The 24,738-nt window shown below is 45.2% G+C and overlaps 1 protein-coding gene across 4 annotated transcripts; it reads right to left on the bottom strand.

Annotated features, from left to right (window-relative positions):
- Window positions 1-1,685: 1,685 nt before the first annotated feature.
- Window positions 1,686-23,901, bottom strand: map3k15 (mitogen-activated protein kinase kinase kinase 15). Of its 4 annotated transcripts, XM_027008056.3 has the most exons (30): window positions 22,813-23,901; window positions 21,447-21,586; window positions 20,630-20,653; window positions 19,353-19,430; window positions 18,169-18,362; window positions 16,722-16,890; window positions 16,499-16,605; window positions 16,228-16,398; window positions 15,985-16,097; window positions 15,633-15,792; window positions 15,339-15,489; window positions 15,088-15,195; window positions 14,941-14,990; window positions 14,560-14,655; window positions 14,271-14,358; window positions 14,048-14,181; window positions 13,824-13,951; window positions 13,462-13,592; window positions 13,258-13,363; window positions 12,195-12,352; window positions 11,930-12,113; window positions 10,062-10,239; window positions 8,388-8,562; window positions 8,107-8,292; window positions 7,564-7,669; window positions 6,924-7,155; window positions 6,550-6,665; window positions 6,294-6,403; window positions 6,105-6,181; window positions 1,686-4,191 (listed from the first exon to the last, which is right to left on the bottom strand). In XM_027008056.3, exons 1-30 carry the CDS (start codon window positions 23,114-23,116, stop codon window positions 4,095-4,097), a joined length of 4,071 nt encoding a protein of 1,356 aa, XP_026863857.2. In that variant the 5' UTR covers window positions 23,117-23,901; the 3' UTR covers window positions 1,686-4,094. The 4 variants fall into 4 exon arrangements, with proteins under 4 accessions (XP_026863857.2, XP_026863860.2, XP_035382218.1 ...); XM_027008059.3 differs by lacking the exon at window positions 19,353-19,430; XM_035526325.2 differs by lacking the exon at window positions 22,813-23,901 and having other exon boundaries at window positions 18,651-20,653; window positions 21,447-21,571.
- Window positions 23,902-24,738: the final 837 nt, after the last annotated feature.

Genomic DNA, 24,738 nt, shown 5'->3' with positions numbered 1-24,738 from the left:
TGCATTCCTTCAAAAGAGCTTCATGGGCAAGGAAAATACTATACTGATATTTTCTGTGTTCTGGAAGTGTTGTGCCTGGTTCAAGTGCCTCCACACATTAGCATGGAGGGTTCTGTTTCTGTGCTCTGCTGTTCTTCAACATCAACTTTCAGTACAGAGTTCAAACTGTTAATGTTCAGATCCCATTAGTCTGGAATGGAAAGGTCTAATTTCACTTTTAGAAAGACTATCATCTATCAGTGTGGAACATCCCACTATGGCCCACATAATACCTACTGATTACTGTCTTCTATCTAATCCTTCTCTGCTGTCTCTAACTGGAATCCAGAGTTTCACGCCACAGCCACAATACCCTTTTCAAGTTTTTGGTAATAGCTTAGAACTGTGAAACTGCTTTTGTTGATACAATTTAGTTAGGTGTGATGCACAGAACCCTCTGTACCGAAGGTCTTAAAAGTGTTCTCATATCCACATTTATGTAAGAGACAAGAATTCATGTGGGAATGTGGTTGAACATAATTTTGCAATTCAGTAGCACTTGACAGGTATGCCAAGTGCTACTGATCACCTGTGAGAATTCTTTTCCAGTGACAAGGCACACAGCACTGGACAGAGCAATATACACACATCATATTCTGTGATACATGTGTATATTCTGTGGGTTCTGTTAGTCTATAGCTCATCTTTTGCTGTGCAGAATTGTTGTTAGCCATCCTCTACTTACTAATCAGTGGTAAGTGTATAACTGCAGGAACACTGTTGGCTGGATATTTTTGCAAGACAGATCCTTCTTAACCGAGCAGTAACACTGACACCGATAAAGTAAACTTCTTCAGTGCACACACAACACACATTCCATTAGAAACTTCTGTCTTATACCTACACTTGCTGGACACTTTAGGTACACCTACAGGTGCATTCTGATTATGTACAATGATGGACTGTAGCCCGTCTGTTGGCATAAACAAAACGCGAGCTGCCCTCCACCTAGTAAATTAGTTTAGTAAAAATATGTTTCTAACGAACAGGCTGGCGTATGAAAGTGCATTTCTGCTAAGCTATGGCACCTCCCTTCAGTCTTTATGATGATATATTATTTGGTGAAAACACGATATAACCATGAAGCTTTCTATGTGATTTCCAATGACCTCTGGCATTTGACAGAATAGCGCTGACGACACAGTTCATTAAGAACATTTGTGTCACCGAGCAGTGTAGAAACCAGGGGTGGTTCCAGACCTAATCTCCTCACTCCCTTTCCTCCTATTAGGTTCAAAGTAGGTACTGAATGATTAAGAATAAGTTTCTGAATAATATGGCTAGATATTGAATTATTAATCTAATGGCATATTATTTAGTAATGACTAATATAAAACTAATAAAGTAATGTAGTTACAATACTGACAGTGAGAGTCTTTGGAGTGTAAGGGGTTAAGAAGGATATATAAACTCTCAGATCCTTGTTCAAATTTTGTGTGAAGCTAAAAATGCAATACTCCGTAATCCTGAACCAACACACTGTCTCAACACTTTGGCTGTTTACAGCCAGTAGCCAGTATAAATGATATGGCCATTATGTCAGCCTGTGTACCGGCTGACACAGGCGGACGTTCGTCAGCATTCCATTAGCAAAACCAAAAATCCCCAAATCATGGTACACTTCCTGATATAAGTCAATAGGTCCATTTGTGAAATTTTAGTTTATTATGTGCTCAAAAGGTTGGTTAATTCTGTTTATAAGTGGCTTGTTTCCATTTTAGATGCTACATCTCCATGTATTTCAGTGCTTTCTATGAAATTACCAAAGAATTAGGCAAAATCTTATGATGGCCAAAAGGCAATCACATAATTTAAAAGGCAGAGAGGTACCTTTGTGTTTCAAATATCAGCATCTTCACAAAACAGTACACTACATAAATACAGTTCATTGACCATCAAGTAAACATAGGACACAAGTTGTACCAAAAACACACAACATAGGAAAGACATACTGAGGAATTAACATTGCAAACAGTTTGGATGCTGGCACTTCAGGTGCTTTGGTCCAAGTTCTCCATTTGAGTCTTCAGCTGGTGGCTTCAGTTGTATAGGAGACATTAACAAGTCTGTATGCCAAAAGAGTGAGTAAAAGGATTTAAAGCACATGGCTCCACTACCTGAGTGTCCTAGCCAGAGATGAGTTGCTAGAGATCAGGATCGCATTACATGACTACAGGTAGCATTACCTTTATTTTTAAAATCTGAACGCAGATTATTTGAGTCTGGCTAGTTTGAGTTTAGTTTACATCACGTCACCAATTATCAATCAGCTAAATGATGACTGAACAATAAACAATGGATTGTTAGACTCCGATGCTAATAATTTGGGGGGAATATGATAAAGGTTTGTATCCCCTTTCCACACATGGGTTATGAGCCATTAGTGGATCTTTGCATTGTCTTTTGTAACTCTATTGCCTTGCATTTGTTTCCTAGAAAACATGGAGTGCATGAAAAAAACCAAAACCTTTTTTTCTAGTAATAGTACTAATCTTGCACTACCACTGTCAGTAACTCTTCCACGCTGTACCAAAAGCCATGCAACATGTTAGGAGTGGTTCCAGTAGTACGCAAATACTCATTTGTTTCTAGAAGAGTGTCCACCGTAGCTCTTCAGACTATTTGAAAAATTACTGCTTGGAAATGTATATATCTGATCTTGCCCAACTATTAGACTGTTCACAGTGAGTTTACTAAAAGCACATAGTAAAATATTACATCAGTCCAAACTGTTTCTCATGGTATGACTCAAATTATCAAAAATAATTCCAGTCTGAACAGCAACTTATTTAGGGAGGCTGCTTAGCTAGAACAGTCCAAGGGGGTTGTAGATATTTTTATCTAGACATTTCTTTTAAAAAAAAGGCACAATATTTTACATAAAAATATGTGAAACATGAACACTGAATACTGTAATCAAATAAACTGAATCAAACCATGGATATGCATATGAAAAGCTGAATTTATAAACTCTAGATATATTATAGAACTCCTGAATATATAATGCAGTCCTGATGTAGACCGTTTGGCACTTTCAAGTAACACACTCAGCATGTGCAAGCTCATCTTTCTTCTTTCTAAGGCTCATTGTCACTGCATATGTAAACACTCTCTGCTTCTCTCCAAGCGCAAGTCATTGTGCAGGCAAGTGGCTCTTTAGACCTCATGGCCAATCACAGCATATGTAGTGATAACAGCTACTAAAAGCATTTAATTTCTACAAAAATGTGCACCAGTGCCTTTCATCACATTTTCAGATGACTGACCAGATTAGTGAAAGTAAGCCAACTATAGATTGCAGCACTTAAACTCATAGATTTGGATTTACAGTTAGTAATTCAGGTGTATTTCTGTATTCAGAATTATACCTAAATATTTAGAGTTATGTCTAGATATTTACACAAATGTAGTAAGGTACAAAAGTTGAAATAGCTCAGGAATTAGAGTCACCAAGGACTTTCTTTAAATTGCCCCCAGTAGCTCTCCAGCATCTCTGCTTTTCTGAACAAGCGATGACCCATGTTATGATGCAAGAAAGTCGCTTTCTTACAGAGGAACCCTGGGTCTGGTGTTTTCCAGGGTCTGGTGTTTTCCAGAAACAAATTCTAAATGTGTTTTTCACCCTTGGGTGAGAAAGCATGGATTAATGCAAGTCTGATGGGTTTCAGATTATCAGTGAGTGTGTGAGGAATGACTGGCCTGTAAACATGATGGCTATTCAGACTTCAGGTATTACATGCCCAGTTATCTGTGTTTTTATCTTCCCCGCTGCAGAAAATGAAAACAAACGGTAAGGCAAAGGGAGAATGGGGCTTATCCAGAGATGACCTTGCATTTGCACCTGTGTGGAAGATGCAGCAGTTCTGTCATCAGTGGAAAATTCCAAGAGAGCTGAGGGAGGAGGGGGGAGGGTCGAATTAAGCACCAAACATACGCACACGAGAGCCAGTTGAATGAGGCAAAGGGGTGCTTAAAACGACATGTGCTAGGAACAGGTAGGGTCTCGCAGGAAAGTGTGTGCGAGCAGATGTTCAGAGGAAGGGGCCGGGCCTCGCTCATCCCTCTGAGGTCCCCTCGGCGCACTGTGGTCTCCTCTGTTCTCTGCTACGGTGTTGCTGAATGGCTCTCCATATACGGCACAGCACACCACCCCTACGACACACAGAAACGGCCATTTGTGCGCACTGTACAGTAGCCAAACGTTTGCCGTTTGCACACACCCAGTGTTTATAATTGTAAAACCGCATTACATACTTGCACACATGAAACACATCGTTACAGTGTAAACTATAGCATGAAAAATTGCAGTGTGGACTCGGAGAACCTGACTCCAAGTATGATGAGCTATAAAGGTGACAACTGTCTGCAGATGTACCCTAAAGCAAGACACCAAACACCAAGCTGCTGCAGGGAGAATGGTCTCATAGCTGCCTAGTTAGAATTATAAATGACAACATAAATGCAGCCAAAGTGGATTTAAAAGGTTAAAGTATAGATTAGCTGATGTGTTTTGCATTAAACCTGCTTTCACAGATCACAGTCATTAATCAAAAGCAATGTCTTTCCCCCTCCTACTATAAAGGGTGCAACCTTGCAGTCAGTATTTGAATTATATTTCAGGCATTAGAAGACAAATCATCATGTATCCTACTCCTAAACCAGAATTGTCCCTGAACAAGCCATGGTTAGCAATACTCATTTTATATATATATATATATATATATATATATATATATATATATATATATATATATATATATATATATATATATATATATATGGTAAATTCTGCAGTATCACTGTAGTGTAAGGATGCATAGCTCAGCAGTAGTCCAAAAGGAAGCTGAACGGACCAGCTAATGGCTTTATGTTAACACTGCCATTTCCAAATTACTTTAACATTAATAACACTAGTCATAGACTATACTAAGCCATTTATATTTTAGACATATTTAGCAGACTGGAGCAGTTATGAAATTATTATAGTACTAGTTATGGTAGCAGTTATGGTATTATAATATTTTTCATTATAATTATGTAAAAGGCATTATATTCATTAACGAGATACGTGAAATTGGTTAACATCATCTAAAAACAGCACATTCTCGATACATATTTTGTGTTGCATGAGCTCATCGTCCTGGCCCTAGATACCTGTTTTACATTATTTTAAAAACAAACAAAAATAATGCTAAATGACTTGATTCAGCTTCACATTTACATCAAAGCGGTCATATAAATAGTAATCATATAAATTAATCATACAAATAAGGTTATCGAATTTTTGGGGTTTTTCCTGTTCTAAAAACACCTCTGGGCCTATAGTCCCAAAATTGGCCCAATAGTGGGGCTTTGGAAAATACAGGATACCAGCAGCACCCTCTGTTGGACATTCTTGTGTATTGCTTGACTGCTTTAATGACAGATTGACACCTGGCTTTGCTGGGGGTGTTGACAAAATATGCAGGCAACCAGGAAAACAGTAAAAAAAATTAAAATATATTTTAAGTTAAATACGCAATTAAGCTTAGAAAGATCTGTTCCATACATCATAAAACTTTTAAAGATCAACTGAACTACAGAATTGTGGGGGCCCATTACAAGAGGCAGCATGAAGGCTGTTTTTAAAATCTTTTTTAGCATTTTTAAAAAAAATGTATGCAGTAATTTACACGGGCCTCAGATCGAGGCCTCCTGACTAGGCATGCCTTGTGTGCCCCTCCCCCAACAGTGTAACTACTGCTGGAGAAAACTGGACTGTAACTTGGCACTACTCCTGATACATTACGGTTTGCATTAGCAATTTTTTTTTTTTTTTTTTTTTAGAGCGACAAAGTAATAAAATCTAAAGTTGTATAGGTTTTTAACAGCCAATTTCATAAACTAATTAATTAGTTATTAGTTCAGCTAATTAATTCAGTAGTTAGTTCTCTAATGTAATCTAATCTACAATTAAGGGTTACAAAGGAAAAACAGGGGGGAAAAAAAAGCCACTGTGTGTGTGTGTGTGTGTGTGTGTGTGTGTGTGTGTGTGTGTGTGTGTGTGTGTGTGTGTGACTGCTCACCGTAGCCGCAGGCCTCGCAGATCCTCTTGGGTAATGTCACTGAGGACATCATTCAGTGTGTAGTCCTCCATTACAAACTGGGTGCGAGAGACATGTTGGAAAATTATGGTGGACAAGGCATGCATGTCTTATCTGAAAACGTTAAGACTGTTTAAAGTTCATGGCTGTGTGTAGTGTGGAGCTCCTCACCTTGCCTACGGTCTCCACGTCTGCACCCTGCTGCTTCAGCCAGTCCGTCAGCTCCTTGTCTGGTTCAGGCTCAGTTGGGAGCTGGAATATGGAGGGAGACGGAGTCTCTACTGGGGAGGGAGAATGCAGGTGCTGATGAACAACTGGACACCAGCTCATTGAACTGGCCCCACATGACAGTAGAGATTTGATATCGTGTGTGTTCAAGTGCATGCGTGCGTGTGTGTACATGTCCAGCCCAGTGTAGGCTCACTACCTGCAACAGGCTGGTTTCGGAGTCTGAGGAGCTCCACATCATGTACCCTCTGCTGGAGAGTCTGCCTCAGTACCTGCTGGTATTCTTTCTCCTTCTGGAGGAGTTCCTCCAGTAGCCTGCGTGTTGTGTGTGTGTGTGTGTATGTGTGTGTGTGTGTGGCGGGGGCGGGGTCATAACGCAGGAGTCAGAAAAGTCGGTCAGCATGCTCATGCATTTCTTTAACTCTTTGTTTTTGGGGCAGGCCAAAGTATGAGCACATGGAACAGGAATAGAAGACACAGAACAGCACTCTACAAGTCAAGGACACAGGACAGCCAGAGAGAATTCCTGAAAAGAAATGGCCACGATCCAGGGTAGGAGGTCGGTTCATGCACCTGCTCGTCTCCTGTTTGAGGCGGGTGAGCTGTGCTCCAAGCGGGTGTGGTGTGCGCTGGGAATCGTGGGAGATGACAGAGCTAAGAGTGCTGACCCCAGACGTGAGGCCTGTATCCTCCGGGGCCACGGGCTCTGCACCGCCAAACTCTGTGTCCTCCTCCACATCCACCTCATCTGCGTCCTTCTCCGCTCCTTCACTCTCCGACGCGGGCCCAAAATGCGTTTGCAGCTCTGTCCGGGTTCCGGGGAGAGGAGCTCAGGTTCACACCAAGGTTGAACAAAGTACAGTGTCTTATTACATTTTCAGTCCCACTGGCTGTGAACATGAAATCATACATGGGGGTGCTGGGCTATGGCAGTTCCCTTTTACTTACACTTACACTTACACACACACACACACGTGCACACACACACACACACACACACGCACACACACACACGTGCACACACACACACACGTGCACACGCGCACACACGTGCACACGCGCACACACACACACACGTGCACACACACACACACGTGCACACACACACACACGTGCACACACACACACACGTGCACACACACACACACACGTGCACACACACACACACACGTGCACACACACACACACACGTGCACACACACACACACTCTACCTGGAATTAATATAGTGACTGCAGCCTGCACAGCCCGTCTGATGATGTTGTCCATTGCAAACATCCAGTGAGGTTTAATATGGTGATTCCTGAGCACTTTATTCACCTGAGAGTGGAGAAACAGATTTAGCCTTAATCTCCCCCAAGGAGTCTCATCCAGATGCTAAACCTTGCCTCAGAGGTGAAGCACCACCACTACCGTACATGCACTTGCCAAAAACATCTAGTTGCAGCTTTGCAGGGTGAATCATCAGCTATGATGAAGGTTAGTCAAGTAAGGCTTAATCCATGTCTGGACAACCATCTTGGCAAAATATTAAGTTTATTAGTCACTATTAATGCTCTCAGTTTACAAAATATTCCATGTTGGCACAAGCCAGATTCTGAAGGTCCACAATGAGTAGTTCAGTCCCTATCCTAATGCCACACTAAAGACCTATATGTACACTGCATACAGAACCTGTCTGAAATGTCCTATTTTCTCTGGAAACGTTGTGCTGTGGGGATCCTTTTCATCAGCCCTCCACACAAAATAACACTCACAGAGTCCTGAAAACCAAAGAGAACCAGCTGGATCTGGTTGATGGAGGTGCTGTCGAAGTCGAGGTCCAGCTTGAGCTTGGAGATGGTGGAGGCCATGACACGGCGTTCAGGCGAACGGATAAAGTCCCGCAAGATGCAGATGATCTGTTTAATATGGTCCACCGACAGCTTCAGCTCCTCCGTGCCCTGAGACGAAGGTACGCACAGCTGTCCAAGACTCGCGCACACATTTAATCATTTGTTCATTCAGTCAGTAGAAAAATGCCCATAAATCCCTATACCTGGATGTGGTTCTCCAGAAGATTAGAGGTGACCTTGTCCTGGTCTTCATTGAGGACTTTGTAGAGGATGGCCCGCCTCTCGCTGTCTTTCTTGAGCAGGAACAGGCCCGAGTCGCTGTTCTCCGATGAGGCCGGAGAGCTGCGGTCCTCCGATATGGGACTCTCATCAGGAACACTGAGACAGCACAGCTATGTTATACTCCCAGCACATGAACATCTGTCTCTCCTGCTTCCTTCTAGCCAATCTTAGGAATGTAACGAAATGACATCCAGAGAGAGAAGTATATATTATATATATGAGTTCCGAGAAATCTTTGGAATTATCTGGATTTATGCATGAATGGCTTCTCAAATGTGATTTGACTCAAATGAGTCACAATGATGTAGAAAAGGACACATATGCTGTGCAGTGGATAGCAGGCATTTTGATCGATTCCCCTTTACAAACCTTTTCCAGTTAATATATCTTTTTGGTGCGTCTTTTTTGAACAGCCCATTTCAGATCACTTCAACGCAACAGACGTCGGGATTCAGACTTGGGACATTTTAAAATATGGAACTTCTCTGAGCCACACTGTTGCACACCTTGTACATCACACCCATATGCCTGCTGAAATTCTGCACAACTTGGTGATATAACGGAGTTCATTTCTCCCTCAGTGAGGTCAGGCATTCTGGCCCCTGTAAAGCAGGCCCACACCGTTGCACTCCCTCCACCATGCTTCACAGCTGGGACCAGGTGGTGCTGGCATGCGGCATTTTCTCGATACAGAGCTGCGTACGTTTACCCAGAAGCTTAACGTTTGGTTCGGCTGCTGTGGGCCGCTTTACAGGTGTTCTTTAGGAAACCCAAGCCAGTGGGTGGGGTTTATAAATCAATAGCACTAAGAGCTAGTGATTATAAACATGAAGACGACCAATTTCCCGCATAACTTCACCTGAGCATCTTGGTGAATCTATGACATATTCTGTTCCATGACGTTCACAGGAGGGTTACCAAGCACGCAGCGGCTGGTTCATGTGATGACTATGCACACAGGTAGTCTGCAGTGCTACTGCTCTGTGTGTGTCGCGCACGCACAGAGAGAGAGGTGTGTGAGAGGAGCATGAGGCTCATGACGAGTGAACAAATAAACAAGAGAGTGAGTGGCTGTATTCAACGAGTGTGTGAGCGCGCGCGTGTGTGTGTGTGTAAAGATGGAGGTGAGCCGCCGGCCATAAAGCCATCAGGCGTATGAATTTATGAACAGCCAGTGAAGCCCTGCTGTAAAAGGCATTATCACATTAGTGCTGCCTCATAGAACACCTCCGACCCCCCACCTGCCCAGACATCACAACTCTACACAGCACACCTGTTCCCTCATTCCTCAGTGGTGGCCAAACAGCGCAACCATGGAGATAAGGAGGCTTGCAGGCCAGAACTCCACGCCGCGGGGGTCATGATTTACAGCCAGGCCGAGCAGCAGCGCCACACGGTGCTGTCGTACTCCATAAACACGTCGTTAGCCCTCCAAACACAACTCCACCCACACAACTCCACCCACATGCCAGGATACATGGCTATCACTACGGAAAACCAGCCATCACGCATATCCCCACCTCACTCGTGGTTCCTAGACATCAGTGGCGCTTGTGGACTCTGTGACCTCCGCCACGGTCCCGTGCAGGGCTCACCTGAGGAAGCTGGAGGCACTGGGCTTGATGAGGGTCTCCGAACCCGAGCGCTTCTTCTTCTCAAAGAAGACGTCGTGTTTGGAGTCGCAGTCGGGTGAGACAGAGCCGTGCTCACTGCTGCTGCTCCCTGCAGCCTCTGCCTGCAGCTGCACCGGTAGCGACACGCTGCGGATGTAGTCTAGAGCGGAAACACACACACAAACACACACACACACACACACACACACACACACACACACACACACACATCAAAAGTGATTTTGCTTCCTGCAAAAAAAACAAAAACAACCTCAAAATGTTTCATTATGTATTTTTGCACAAAGAATCCAAATATGTTCTCAGAATTTCCCTCTCACCCAGGTTTTTAGTTCCAGTCTAATGATGTCAGTATGTATATACTACATTATGTATTTTGTGCAAAAGCAGTAAAAAGGAAAGTGGATCCTGTCTATTTTGGCAGACTTCTGCTGGAGAAAGAGGGATGTTCCTGAGGCCAAATATAGCAAAACTCAAACTGTACATTATAAACATGTTTGTACACGTTATAAGTGTAATAATAGCCTGATTTCTGAATAAACAATACATAATTAATTTAAATTTAACCCAATTTAAAACTATATGTGATAGAAAAATGCTATAAAAAGGTCTATTTTATTTAGTTTAGGCAAAAAAAGAAAAAAAAAGAAAAAAGAAAAAAAAAGAAACACATTTTTGTTGCCCAGTAAATCAAACAACTACTCAGCATGGATTCCATAAATGACTGCTGTACCTTCATCTGTCACTACAGGTACATTTTATCTGACCGTGTGGACCCAACCCTACATTCAAGCATGAATAGTCTGGAGGGCAAATTTACTTCTCCTCACAGAACTGTGAAAGGAGGCACAGGGAGAGGCAGCAGGTAGAAGCACAGGTCGAGGTGGCAGCAGAGAGAGGCAGGAGAGAGTGGTGCAGATCCGAGGCAGCACGAGAGAAAGCAAAACACCACAAGATAGACACTGCCACCACCAGGAGGGAAAAAGGAGCAGGGCTCTGACGAAGCATGCTGCCCGTTTCTGAGGAGGGCAAATGAGGCATTAACACACACGGCACAAACCTTGCCACACTGCCACAGAGCGCAGCAGCGCCACACGCAGCCCATCGGTCACCGTTGGAAAGAAAAGAAGACATGCAGTTAGTAGCATTCCAGCTGTGGTCCGAGGCCCGCGTCCATGTACAGCAGACCAATATGCACATGGAAAAGGCAGTGTGGCCAGCAGGTGGCAGTATGTATGATGGATATGACTGGATAAAGTTCCATTTCATGGTAATGAGAGGAATGGGGCTGTTTTTTGAAGGCTTCATGTGTGCCAGACCCACATCCACCTGCCACCTCCTGCTGTGGAAACAGCTCACGTCTGTGCGGGTGAGCTCTGTGAGAGACCATAGACTACACTGGTCTGATGCATAACATTCTAAGTATTTGTGTGTGTAGGTGTAGGAAGGTGTGGGTGGGTCTGTGTTTGGCAGAAAAACAATGGAAAACAGAAACAGGTTATGGTAATGTACATTATGCACCAAGAGTGCATTTCAGGTGAGCCACACGTACAACCCACCCCCGCCATCCTCATCTGCAGCAAAACCACCCCTGGAGTTCTGCAGTTCTCCACCCACAGCCCTTGGTGGAATGACTACTGGTGGGGTCTGGGCTTGTTTTAGTACCCAAGACATTGTAGAAACTCCGGAATGCTCCACTGTGGGGGTTTTGGCAGAGCTGTACATGTATGTGTGTGAGTGTGCGCGCTGTGTGTCTGTCTCTGATAGGAACATGGGCAGGCACCCAACACTACAGGTGCAATGAGTTGGAAGCTTGGTCCTGACTCGCGTACCGGAGGGCTTGAAGGCAATCTTGTTCTTCTTCCCCTTGATGTTGTGTCGCACGAACAAGTCCTTGAGCAGGTCACCGGCTGTGGCCCTCTTGTTGGGATCGGGCTCAAAACAGCGCAGGATGAAGGACTTGGCCTCGGGGGAGAGTGCTTCGGGGATCTCAGGATGGATCTTAAACATCCCTACCTGATTTACGGCATGAGAGAATGAGAACAGACCAGGCGCTCCTCAACCAGTGCATCACTTCGAACCACAGTAGGCCTGTACCTTGAACATGGCTGCCTGGGGCTCCCCTAGCTCATGGAATGGGGGCTTGCCTGTTGCCATCTCGATGATAGTGCAGCCTAGAGACCAGATGTCCGCTGGGGCCCCATAACCCCGGGGCCCCTTATCAATGATCTCGGGAGCCATGTACTGCAGCGTGCCTGGGGAAGACAGACCAAATCACATGGCAGTTAATGCAGACTCACAGTAATCCAAATATGAAGAAGTGTAAAAACAATACAAACAAAACAAATAGAGAAAACGGCGCCGTCTTGCCCGAGTGTGACTCCAAACACGACGTCGTCTTTGAGAAGAACAAAAACAAGCGGACAAAAAAAGGGATAAGGACAAAGGGATGAGGAAGGGTAAAAATCGAGGAGAGGAGAGAGCACCTGTTCCATCAGGCAGTAATTAAACACAAACACGCTCCCGCCACTGGACCTAATTGTTCGGCTGCTCTCAAGTTACAGCCACACTGGCAGATGTCTCATAAAACACACAGCCGCCCCCCCCCCCCCTCCTTGGGAAAGAACAGTTACCTAAGCCCTCGTACAGTGCCTTCCACCTGACCCATGCCTCGGACTTCTCAGAGCTACTCTAATGACCCGCTGAGCGGGTGCGGGTGCCCAGAGGGCTCCAATTCAGATCAGTGGTCCGTTTAGGACTGATGCTAGGAGAGCCTTCAATGGAAGTAATTTGACCTGGTGGAAAAGGAATACCAGTCACTTTGTGTTCTTTCAGCCACAAAGATCGCAGCTCTTGCTGATTCCATTTAGGTAGCCAAACGACATTACATCCCGAAGTCTGGCCATTCTGAGGGATGTTATTTGATCAGTAAGGTTTGAAAAGCCTTCTCAGGGATGTGCGCTCTGAAATGGCAGTGTTGTGATTAGCTTCCGAGCTCTGGCAGAGTGAGAGGCATATGAACCAGTGTGTGAAGGATCAGCGCACGGTCACTTGCTTCACGCTGGAGTGTGAGGGGTCAGCGCATGGTCACCTGCTTCACAGCAAAGAGGAAAAGAGTGAGAGTGGATGGTTCTCCGAACAAGCCTGGAGGAGCGCATACCTGTGAAGGTCTCTGTGCAGGGGTTAACTCCGGCCAACCTCTTTGATGTGCCAAAGTCCGAGATCTTCAGAACGCCGCTGTAGGTGTTAACCAAGACGTTGTCTCCCTGGAGGCCAATGCAGCATTCAGACAGCTCAGAACTAGCCAGGCTTTCAAGGAGAAGCTACAGGACGTTTGGACCGTGGCTCAGACCATCGTGATTACCTTAATGTCCCGATGGACAATCTGATTTTCGTGCAGGTAGCGCAGCCCTTCCAGGATCTGCCGGGTGTAGAAGATGATGGTAGCTTCTTTCAGAGGCCCCCATTTTGAACGAAGCAGTGCTGACAGACTTCCTGGGGTGTAGTACACACAACACCACCACAACATACACATTATCAGGTAAACCTTTTCTATGGCTCTATTTAAAAGGCTACCTACACATATTTCACCGTCAACGGTAAGTTGTAATTCACTCTTTACGGCACCACTGTACGGCCTGACTGACATGACGGGCCTGGTTTTGGTTAGCTGGACGTGTTTAGCGTACATTTATACTATGTACTACTGCGCATGGGAGGACATACCTCCAGGAACCTGTTCCATAAAGATCTTGATGTAGCCATCCTCAGACACTGAGCCCAGGTACTGGACGATGTTTCTGTGCTTCAGGTATTTGTGCAGGGCTATCTCCTCGTGCAGAGGCTGGGAGTACCTGCACGCGAGACACCAACAGTCGTCGGAGTGTACGAGGTCAAGCGAGGAAAACAGCATGGCTTCGCCGCCAACCGCCCAATGGCATCGCTCTCACCTGCTGTCCCTCTCGGGGATCTCTTTGATGGCGATGCGCACCTGGTTGCTGAGGTCCCTGCCGGCATACACCACCCCGTATGTGCCACGGCCGAGCACCACCCTGTCGCCGTTCTCATCGTAGTCGTACTCGTACTGCAGCACATGTGGGGTTCGAGGGGTAAGCACCCGAGGGGTAAGAGGCCAAGGGTTAAGCTTTACAGGAAGCACGGGTGGTGCCTCACCTCGAGGGTGTCGCCGTCTCCCTCCCCTTCCAGCTCTACGGCATTTCCTGCCCCATCTGTGATCACCTCCTTCACCATGGAACAGAATCTATTGCAACACCAGAGGGAAGGCTGTCCTCAGGGCAGAGTATTACAGCCAGCACCACACCAATGTTCTTATCAGTGAACATAAGTGTGTGTGTGTCTGCACGTTGACAAGTCTGTCCGTCTTTCGTCTGATATTTTGACAGTAGTAAGCTATTTTTCAAAGACATGTTTCTGCTGTGTTGATGTTAGCAGTGGAGGCTACCTGCCACACTGGTCTTCAGTGGAGAAGTAGATCTGAAAATCATCCGAGTTATCATGCACATACAGGAAACAGCAGCGCTCATCAAATTTGGAGATGCTGAAAAGAGACAAATAAGGTTATTATGGTACAGATGGATGAACCTGAGCAGTGAGCCAGGGCTCAGAGAGCCGTGAGCTCGGGAGAGAGCATGCTGAACAGATGTGAAAAGGTCATGCCAGGGGGAAGCACAAATGAACACACACACACACACACACACACACACACACACACACACACACACACACACACACACACACACACACACAGACACACACACACACAGACACACACGGAGAAGGGGTAGAGGGAGGGGTAGAGGGAGACAGAGCAAACAGCTCTCACCTGATTCCTTTGATAGATGATGCTGTGAAGTTCCATTCATGGATGCCTTTCTGGACAGAGAACATTCAGAAACAGATAGATAAAGGGAATGTTGAGTTGCTATTAGTGAGCTGCTCTGTGTGTGTGCGCGCGCCTGCTGCTGCTGACCGTTTCAGCAGGGGACACGTGCCAAATAGACACATTCTTTTCCTCCGCTTCACTGTTGATGGACACATAAGAGGGCTGGTACACTTTGGTCGGCTCCAGAATCAACACCTTCAAAGTGTAAAGAGAGATAACGTGGTTACAGGGCAATGTAGGAGAAGCCAGACACGTACTCTCACGATCTACTCACTACATGCGCGTGTGGGTTTGTGTGTGTTGGATGGGTCTCTATTTGCTAAGTGCCAAGGCATTACTGGGAAACGCAGGCCATTGGTGGTCCCTTGTGTGGCCTCCACAATGATGTCCATCCAGAAGTTGAGCCTCTCTCTCTGAGGAGAATGCTCCGTGCTCTGCTTCTTGAAGTGCTGAATTAGTTTGAGGTTCTGCACCACCGAGCGCAAATACCTGAGAGAGCAGCGGGGGGCCGCACATCAGACAGAGACAACAAGCTCGTCTTTATTTAAATATCCGGTCATTTCTGGACTGTATGAAAACAGCCCTACATGTTCAAAAACAACTTGAAGCAAGCCTTGGTGCAGGCCACTTACCAGATAGGAGGCTTCAGCTTGAAGAGCTTCTCAGCTGCCTGCACGGCTTTGGGGATGTCGTTGGCCAGCATGCTGACTGTGAAGAACTGCCCCACATCCCAGTAGTTGTTCATCTTTTCCAGACTGCCTTTCCGGCCTAGAAGACTATTCAGCCTGACACCTGAGAGCGAGTGAGACAGGAAGAGGGAGGGGGGGGGGGGGAAGGAAAGAGGTTTAAAGAGGGAAGGGAAGGTTGTTTAATGATGGGGAAAGATAGAAGAGAGGAAATAAAAATTAAAAATCGAACAAACAAAGGAAGAAAGGAAGAAGAAGGAAGAAGGGCAGCTGAGGCTGCTGCTGGCCTCGCTCTGACCTATCTTTCTGAGTTCTATGGAGCTCTCGAACTGCTGTCCAGCCACGATGAGCAGCACGGCCAGGTTGATGCCCGAGTAAAGGGTGGGCTGCAGCTCGAAGCCCTTCCTGTACCTGGTCATGCGGAAGCAGCAGACCAAACAAAGGCCACACTTTAAAACACCTTCGTAAGGCGGGAACCTGTTCGAATTCAGCCGGCGAGGGCACACGGACGGTAGGATGCGTGAGCTTTAGCCGGCCTCACCACTGAATGGCGTTGTCTCGGCTCTTGGTGTCCTTGCAATCGGAGTCCAGGAAAACATCTTTGTAGATGCGGCCGCACAGGCAGAACATGTCCGGAGCAGGGTGCTCGCATGACTGAAGCACCTGCAGCATCACACGTAGGGCCTGCTCCCTGTCGCCAGGGCTGTTTCGCCTGCGTGCACACACACACCCCCCCCTCTTAGCAGCAGGCAAAACCACAGGTGTATATACAGTGCATCGTTTTTAGAATGAACTTGTAAATCTGCGATTGCCTGTTGAGAGCAAAGGCGTAGTGGAACTGGATCATGGGCTGATTGGCCAGATCACAGGTGGGCAACATCTCAAGGGTCTGTACCAACTTCACCATGGCATCGTAATCCTGCAGCAGAATCAAGTGGAGGAAAACAGGGGTCAGCTATGGGGTCTGTAGCATTCTGTATTTGTTAAAAGGATTGTGAAGATGTCCCTCATTATTGACCCAGTCTACCAACGTACCTGTATGTCCCTATAAGAGAAGAGCAGATTCATGACAATATCCTGAGTGAGAACCTCGGTGTTGTCAATGCGGAGCTTGATTCGAGACAGCTCCTTGGCCAGCTCTTCGCCCTGATACTTGTCTCTGGCCTTTCGGATGTCGTTCAGCAGAGTGTCTTTGAATGAGGCACTATGAACAGTGAAAGCAAAGGATGAGAGAAGCCTTTATGGATTCTTAGGTACACAGTTTCTCAGAGTGGACTTTAGCCAGGCTTCAGGAGCTTTCTTCAATTTACAAGTAGAGCTGGTACTGGCCAATACAGCTAATAGGGTCCATATGAAATGACAAGCTGAGCCAAGGGTTCCACCTCTCTTCCATGTGGTGTGTCACTGTGAAATGAGTGTGTGGGTGTGGGACACTCTGCAGGACTGAAACGGGACTCTCCCATCAACACAGGTTAGATGGTCAGCTATATGTGAACTAAAGAACCTTAAAACTAAAACTGTTGACTAATGTCTACTTCCTACAATGGAACAACCTCCCCAACACAGCAGGGCCCAATTTCCCCATAGTAAGAATGGTAATCACTGATTTCTGAAACCTTTTTGTACATCATATTAATATACTATTAGTATCATACACATGCACATTTATAAGCATATGTATAATTTCCTTTAGCTCCTTCCTATAATGAACCAGTTAATGAGGTATTTTACAATAATTTAATTTTTTGTACAATAATTTTTACAATAATTAAAACAAAGCAGTGAGAGGTTTACTGGTCAGTGTTATGATTATTTAGCTGTTTTGAAACTCCTTCATGCTAAAATCAGAGCTTGCATCAGAGTTTGTGTAACTTTTCAAAGTTTTCGACAATCTTATGATGATCATCTTTGTTTGGAAATCACTGGAAATACTGACTAGATATTCCTCTTTGGGGGCTTTTTATGATGAAATGGAAACTTGATTGACTTACTATTTCATAATGATGTGTTTTTCTGTACAAAACCAAAGAATAGCCTTGTTTTAATGAAATATAGTAGTAGCTGAACAAATACAAACTAAAAGACATACCACAGGTTTGTGGCAGTTCTTGCAACAAAAGCTCCCAAAATCAGATATCTGTATCATCAGATGCTAAGCTTGGAGTATTTAATTATTCCTGAATATGAACCATCTCTGGAACATTGATATTTTTAAACTGTTCCTATGCTTTTTCACCTTTTTGGCTTTTAAACCTAGTATAATAAAATATTTTCTAGCTTTACAAGCATGTATGCCTCATGATGTAGGAAGTGCACAAGCTTCCTCGGAGTAACGTGAGCTCAGCTGCACGGCGAGTCAGATGAGATCTGAGTCACTGTAGGCCGCGTATCTGCTGGGCGTCCCCTCAGCAGTTACGCCATGGGTCACGGGAACTGCACTCTGTGCTTCACCTCCTCGCCTGTTTGCCCAGTGGTCGCATACCAGGACGTGACGTGGATGTCTTTGAGCAGACTGACGAAGCGGTCCACCAGTGGCACGCACAGGGGCCCCAGCAGGTTGTCCCAGCTGGGCTGCATGTACTCGGACGCCCGCCGCTGGGCCACGTTCTCACAGCAGATGTACTCATGGTTGGGCGTCATGACGTAGGGGATGAAGTAGTAGTTCCCACTGGAGGCCTGAAGGGGGCAGTGGACAGGTATGTGAGTTCCTTGGCTGCAGCATACAGGACTGCACCTGCATGCTGTAAAAAAAACACAGCACACCAAACCAGGATGGCAGGCAGTTTGTCTTATTAGGAAATGTTTTTATTGTGAATATCAGTTTACTCAGAACTCCCAGTGTATCTAAAGACAAACATAAGTGCATGGACCTACATGTCTTAGCATTGAGCAAATATTGCCATGTGAAGTGATTATTTTATTCACTATTTTCTAGTAGTTTTAGCTGTAGGGCTCCAAACTTACAAATTAGACTATGCTAGATATCATAAAGGAGCCAAGTGCTGTCTCCCATTTCCTTGATAGTGCTAGTGCCTTCTGGCAGGCATCTCCATCTGTGAATGATCCTCTCCTATACCCTGGCAGCCAGACAGACACCATGTTAATGTGTTTACAAGTACTATCTCAGGATTTCACAGCAATAGGCACACATCCCCTCTATAACACAGAAGCAGCTCACATATGGTAGCTCTGATACAGTAGCTGACATGGCAGCTTGGGCAACCATCCTGACTGCATCCAAAGCCCTCTGTGATCTTGTTAAGAACTTAAATCCTTGTAGTAAAATGTGCCCTTGATATGAGAGCTATAAAAAGCTCTCCAAGTCCCTGTACAGAATAATAGTTTTAATAATAAATTATACTGACAATTAATAGAATTATTAAAAAAATAAATAAATAAATAAATAAATAAATAAAATAAATCAACAATACTTCAATCCATAAGTGATTGAAATGTAAACCTTTACTCTGGACCATTATTTTTCTCCTCATCCTGATTGAGCATCCTGTTCATGTGCATCATGCACCTCTGCACGTGTGGATGTGGGGGAGGCTGAGCGGGGCAGAGCTTAAAAGGTGAAGCACCATTTCTCACTGCTCATGCCTGCCACAAAGTCTGGCCATGGCGCAGGTGGGCCAGCATGCACCGCAGAGGGGTGCTACCTACTTTATTCCTCAGGCCGGAGCCCCGATACTCTGGAGGCAACTGCACCCATGGAAAGCCTACGGTAACCGACCTTTGGTTCTACTCAAAGCAAAACGAGAGAGAGAGAGGAGAAGGAGAAGACAGACATGCGCAGACAGATGTGTGAGAAATAAAGGATCACTGACTGTAGGTAAAACAGAATATGCAAAGAGAGAAACCACAACAAACCCAGAGAGAAGGAAATGGGGAAAAGAAGCATAAGAGTGCTTTAACAAGCCAAAGACCATGAAACAAACACCTTGTTCTCTTAACTGTTCTGCCGCATTGGGGAGCTTGCTCAAGGTCGAGCCCTCTGCTTCAGGAAGCAAATGGTATTGTAAGAGGTTCTATTTAAAGGCAGTGGCTACACAGTAAGGCCTCTGGTATCAGACAGCCAGTTTCTCCTTCATCTGTGCTAAAACACCTCACACCAACGGTTCTGTTGGCACGAAGGCAGGCATCCAGAAGACGAAGGCCTTTGGGAAGAGGCACAGTGGTCATCCAGGCTCTGGGGGCCAGATTAAAAATGTACTAACAATATGGGTGAAGGACCAAGAGGAATGTATGCCCTCTGTGTTGTACACATGCTGCTTTAGCCCTGAAGGCTATTTTAGGGGACTGGCACAGAGCAACAAAACACCAGAGCATACAGCATGCTGGTGACAAGAAAGCTCCAGGAATAGCCACACACCAACAGCACAAGACAGTATTCCCCCCCTGCCCAACACCCATAAAGGAGCCAAGACAGCAGCCGGGTTAAATACCATCCTGAATCTCATGTGACTACTTTGTTTTCCTCCATGGATTCAGTCTGGCACTAGTCTGATGGCGAGCTGTTTCTCTGATCGTGTTTAACTGATCACGTTATATGGTTCAGTCTGGAATTAATTATTTGAAACAGAGGGACAGAAAGTAGAAGCCGTAATGTCTCGACGCTCGTGCGTCTGGAGGTTAACGCTGCTATACTGCTCGATGTCGCAGAACGGAAGAGCACATCAGGCAGGGAAGAAACTGCAGCTCTCCGCTTTGGTTTCTGCTCTTCTCCTTAGCAAAGACCTTGATTTACCAACCTGCTTAGCAAAAGCAGAACGAACATGCAGAATGGAATGATGGTGACAGCATGAAAGACTGAAGACGTTTTCTTTCCTCCCGCTTTAAAAAAAAAAAAAAACAAAAAAAAAACTAGGTTGCCATGACACCACCTGTGTGACATTAACCTTGCAGAAAAAGGAAAATAAAGTCACTGATTTGATACTTACTGTGTTCTTCTGTGCCACCATGTCCTTAAGAAAAAGAAGGGAAAAAAGGATGCATTACTCTTCCAGTAGCATCATACATTACCTGAAGAGCCTCATGTCTGCTCTGCAGACATTCATACACCATGTTCGCGACCACATAGGGCATGGAATAACGGTGCATTTAATCCTTTGTGGTCTTGAAGTACAGTACAAATTCGAGCATGTTCTAATTCTGACTGGGGTGTAGGCATGCGTGGCCTGGCCACCGCGGGACATTCCTCTCCTGCATCCCTCTGGCAGCCTGGCCGCGTGAAGCTGCCCGAGCACGGTACGGCACGCTCCCACTCAGATCCGGCACATGCTGTCTACGGCCAGGCAGATGCAGGGTCACAAGCCCAGAGACGCAAACACCTCCCAGCGCTGGAAATAGCTGTCGGCCCTGCTGGTCATGGAGAGCTCTCTTGTGAAAATGCTAGGAATGCACGTAATGATTTATGCGCTGACGAGACATCAGCGTACCCTCTCTATAAACAATAGGTCTTCATGGATTCCATATGTGACAGAGGAGATGTTAGATTCTCATAGGTCGAAGTCTGATAAGGCTTTCTGGAAGGTTCTGAATGGAACAGATGCTCCATCACATTTATTCCATTGAAGGACTAGATCAAAGCAGACATTTCAGTCTTAGCCTTCCAGTGTTGCTTTATACGAGGACGCCAAAAGATGTGTTTGTTACAAACAGAAAAGGAACAGTAAAGTATGTGTGCTTTTGTTTGTGTGCAAGTGTGTATGTCCGAATGTACACTTGCATGCATCTGCATAAACAGAGCAGCCTCACCTTCAGTGACTGTGCCGTGTCCGGGTCCGTGTCGTGGTAAAGGATGACATTGTTGGCCATGTCAAAGCTCTCACGCACACCCAGATGGTAAAACAGGGAAGGCTGCCTGAACACGTCACTCATGTCCACGACTGCGATGTCTAAAAACAGGCTTGGGGTGAGCAGTATGAAATACACCAGGTAATTTACCACATAGCGCAGAGGAGGGGGTGTGGGGGGTCCACACTGTATTGACAGTTCTACATAAAAACATCCTACACTAAAGGAGCCGCTTTGAACATAATTTTACTTACATAATTCCTAGCAATTATTTCAGAACATCTGAGCTTTCTAAAACCGTGAGGTGACGCACACAAACTTGAAGTTAACAACCACTCCTTTCTACGCAAGTGTGCTTCCGGTGATCTGAACAGTTGGCCAGGACAAAACAATCATGTCAACTTCTGTCACACAAGTGCCCTGTCATACACTGAGTTTCAAAGCAGAGAACACATGCCATTTTTAGCACAGCTTATTGCAATCACATGACATCAGCTTAATGACTGGGGGTTATCGATTAGAAAAGGTATGTTTGCCTTTAGAATCGTAACCCTATTGAGCAAATGTCTGTTCACGACTTCATATTAAGACCATATGCAAGGCCATTTACGCCTTTTCCTAATTCACAGCTGACTACAAAAGAGAAATCTCACAAATGAGACATACTCACTCAAATTTCAGTATGCACACAAAACTGCATTCTTTCAGTTGTTAGACATGTGCTGTGCTTATGAAAAAAAAAAATTGTCTCATGCTTTCCGTGGGCACTCGAGCTGCCCCTATCCTCACCGAAAAGGATGCAGAGCAGGAAACTAGAAGATTAGAGGCATTGCAAAGATAGTTAGCGGCACAAAGGCCTTAGCTCTCCCCGCAACAGGGGAAACGCCAATCCTGACGCGAATTACTCACTGGCCTTGTCTTTAGTCAGCACTTATTTCTAGAGTTAAAAAAAAAAAAGTTCTTAAAATTAGGTCATACTTTCTTATTTTACGCGTTAAATCTGCTGATTTGTTCCTAACGCAAGTCATCATTTAAAAATTGTCAGTTGTCTTCATGCAAAACATGTTTAGCACCTAGGGGCTGAGACTTCAAGTTCACACAGGTGCGCCCGGTTGAAAAGAAAATGCGGTCACATTTAGCACGAAAGCTTATCTGGAACAGTCGAGCGCTATAATGCGTGGGGATTTCTGCAGGTCAAGACACGTCTATTGAGACACTGTAGAGGGAAAAAAAACTGCAGGCTGAACCTTTACACCGCTGTTAAATAAAGTGTAATATTAAAGGAAAGTTTCACCTAGGTCGAAATATGAAATGGTCGTAAACTTGCCTGCATCATAGAATGTGTCGAGCACGGAGGTTTCACCGAAGTCGAGTCGTCCGAAAGTCACTGTAGTTAATATTGCGCTCTCCGCATCGCAGGCACGCTGGAGGCACTGCAGAGCTCCGGACTCTGGGCTATTGGCGGCGACTGCTTTCAACCCATCGTTCAGCACGTACACCGCCCGAAGAGACCGCTGTTTGCTCACCGGACTTGGACTCGTGACATCGGTTCGCTCTACGGCCGTCATGGAAATACTTGCGGTGTGGTCTCCTCCGGTCTCCCCCGTCGGCTGATTTGACATGACCTCCATAGCGTGCCTCCGACAATGCCTTCTGGTTTTGTTCTCTGAAGCCTGCCTTGGTTAATAAATGCTGACTAACCAAAGCACTCCTCCTGGCCCCTGCCCCTCAGAGAGGGTCGCTCCGCCGTCCTGCGACTCACGCCTAATTAAATCCGTGCTCATCACTAGTATTGGCAGTGCAGGTAACGTTTAGTGGCTGGCCGTTTCTTTCGCCTTTTATACAGAGGAAGAGGGCCCTCTACTCACCAGGGCTGAGTTGTGTAATTAGAAAACGGCAGCTAAGTAACTCTATTGCGCTACATTTAAAGTGTCAGCAGTGACTTACCGAAGTTTTTTTTTTTGTGGCTGGGCACAACAGCCTCCACGGCAGATATAAAGCATTCTTTTTTTAGGAAAAATTGAAGTCAAAATAAACTCCACAGTGTTTCTTCCACACAGAGGCGTAGCCCAAGTTGTAGGCTCCTGCTTACCTGCGGATACTCCAAGTCTATTTAAAAGTACATTTTAACACACACCACACTAGCAACAGCGTATTTTCTCTTTGGCGAAGCTGCTTCCGCTACCAACGGAGGTGCCTACGCTAAACCGCAGATCGCCAACTATAAAGCGCTCGTTTTTAATGGTGGTGCCGACGCTAAACCGCAGATCGCCAAACATAAAGCGCTCGTTTTTATTGGTGGTGCCGACGCTAAACCGCAGGTCGCCAAATATAAAGCGCTCGTATTTATTGGCGCGTGCCGCTCGGCCGTCGGAGAAAGTTATTTCAGTTGGGGCGCGCGCCCGCGCTGCTCGTTCCGTTCCGCGAGGTTCCGAACACACGCCTGTGGCACGCGGAGTGACAGCGCTCACTCATGCACGTTCCCACCTCCACCACTCTTTCATTCTTTCTTTTTCATTCCTTGGTTTTCTATTCTATTGCCTTCAATTCATTTTTCACTTCCTTAATTTATTTATTTAATTTTGTTCATCAATGCTTTACAGGCTATAACCAATATTAGTGTACATAGTTCGGCTGCTATAATATCGCGACACAGCCTTTTCTTTTCTTTCACCCATCCTTTAGTGTTTTTCATCCCTCCATCCTCTCAAAGAAATACACTGATTTGATACTCCGTCCTTTATAGATAGAGCAACTAAATGTGATATACTGATTGAAGTAGCAGGCTCTTAATACTGACGTCACTTGTCTGCACACCCCTTCTATCCTTTCATAAGAATCCATTGATTTTGATGTTCTTTGAATACACAAACAATAACATCAGACTTCATAAAGATTCAACAGCTGACCCAAAGCACCATACTGTTGCCCCTCATCTATCTATATATCTATCTAATTATTCATCCCTCCATTCTCCAATTGAAAATTATTTGTTAAAACTCTTCACTTTTATAGAAGACTCATCAAACCTGACAATCATAAAAATTACATGATCATTTATATCATGATTGGATAATGTTTTATAATGATAGCTACACTGATAGTAGTTTTCAAACTGTTACAATATGCTTTGGCAAGCTGACTCAAAGTTTATTCGAAAATATTTTCTTTCCAGTTTCTCCTGTAAACTTTGCCGCATGTGTTTCTGACACTTGTCTACAAAAGAAACAACCAACCATTCACACAGCAGAAC

The sequence above is a fragment of the Electrophorus electricus genome, chromosome 1 (genome assembly GCF_041902795.1).
Source record: "Electrophorus electricus isolate QZ-2024a chromosome 1, ASM4190279v1, whole genome shotgun sequence".
Classification (NCBI taxonomy): Eukaryota; Metazoa; Chordata; class Actinopteri; order Gymnotiformes; family Gymnotidae; genus Electrophorus; species Electrophorus electricus.
This window is presented reverse-complemented; position numbering and strand designations above follow the sequence as displayed.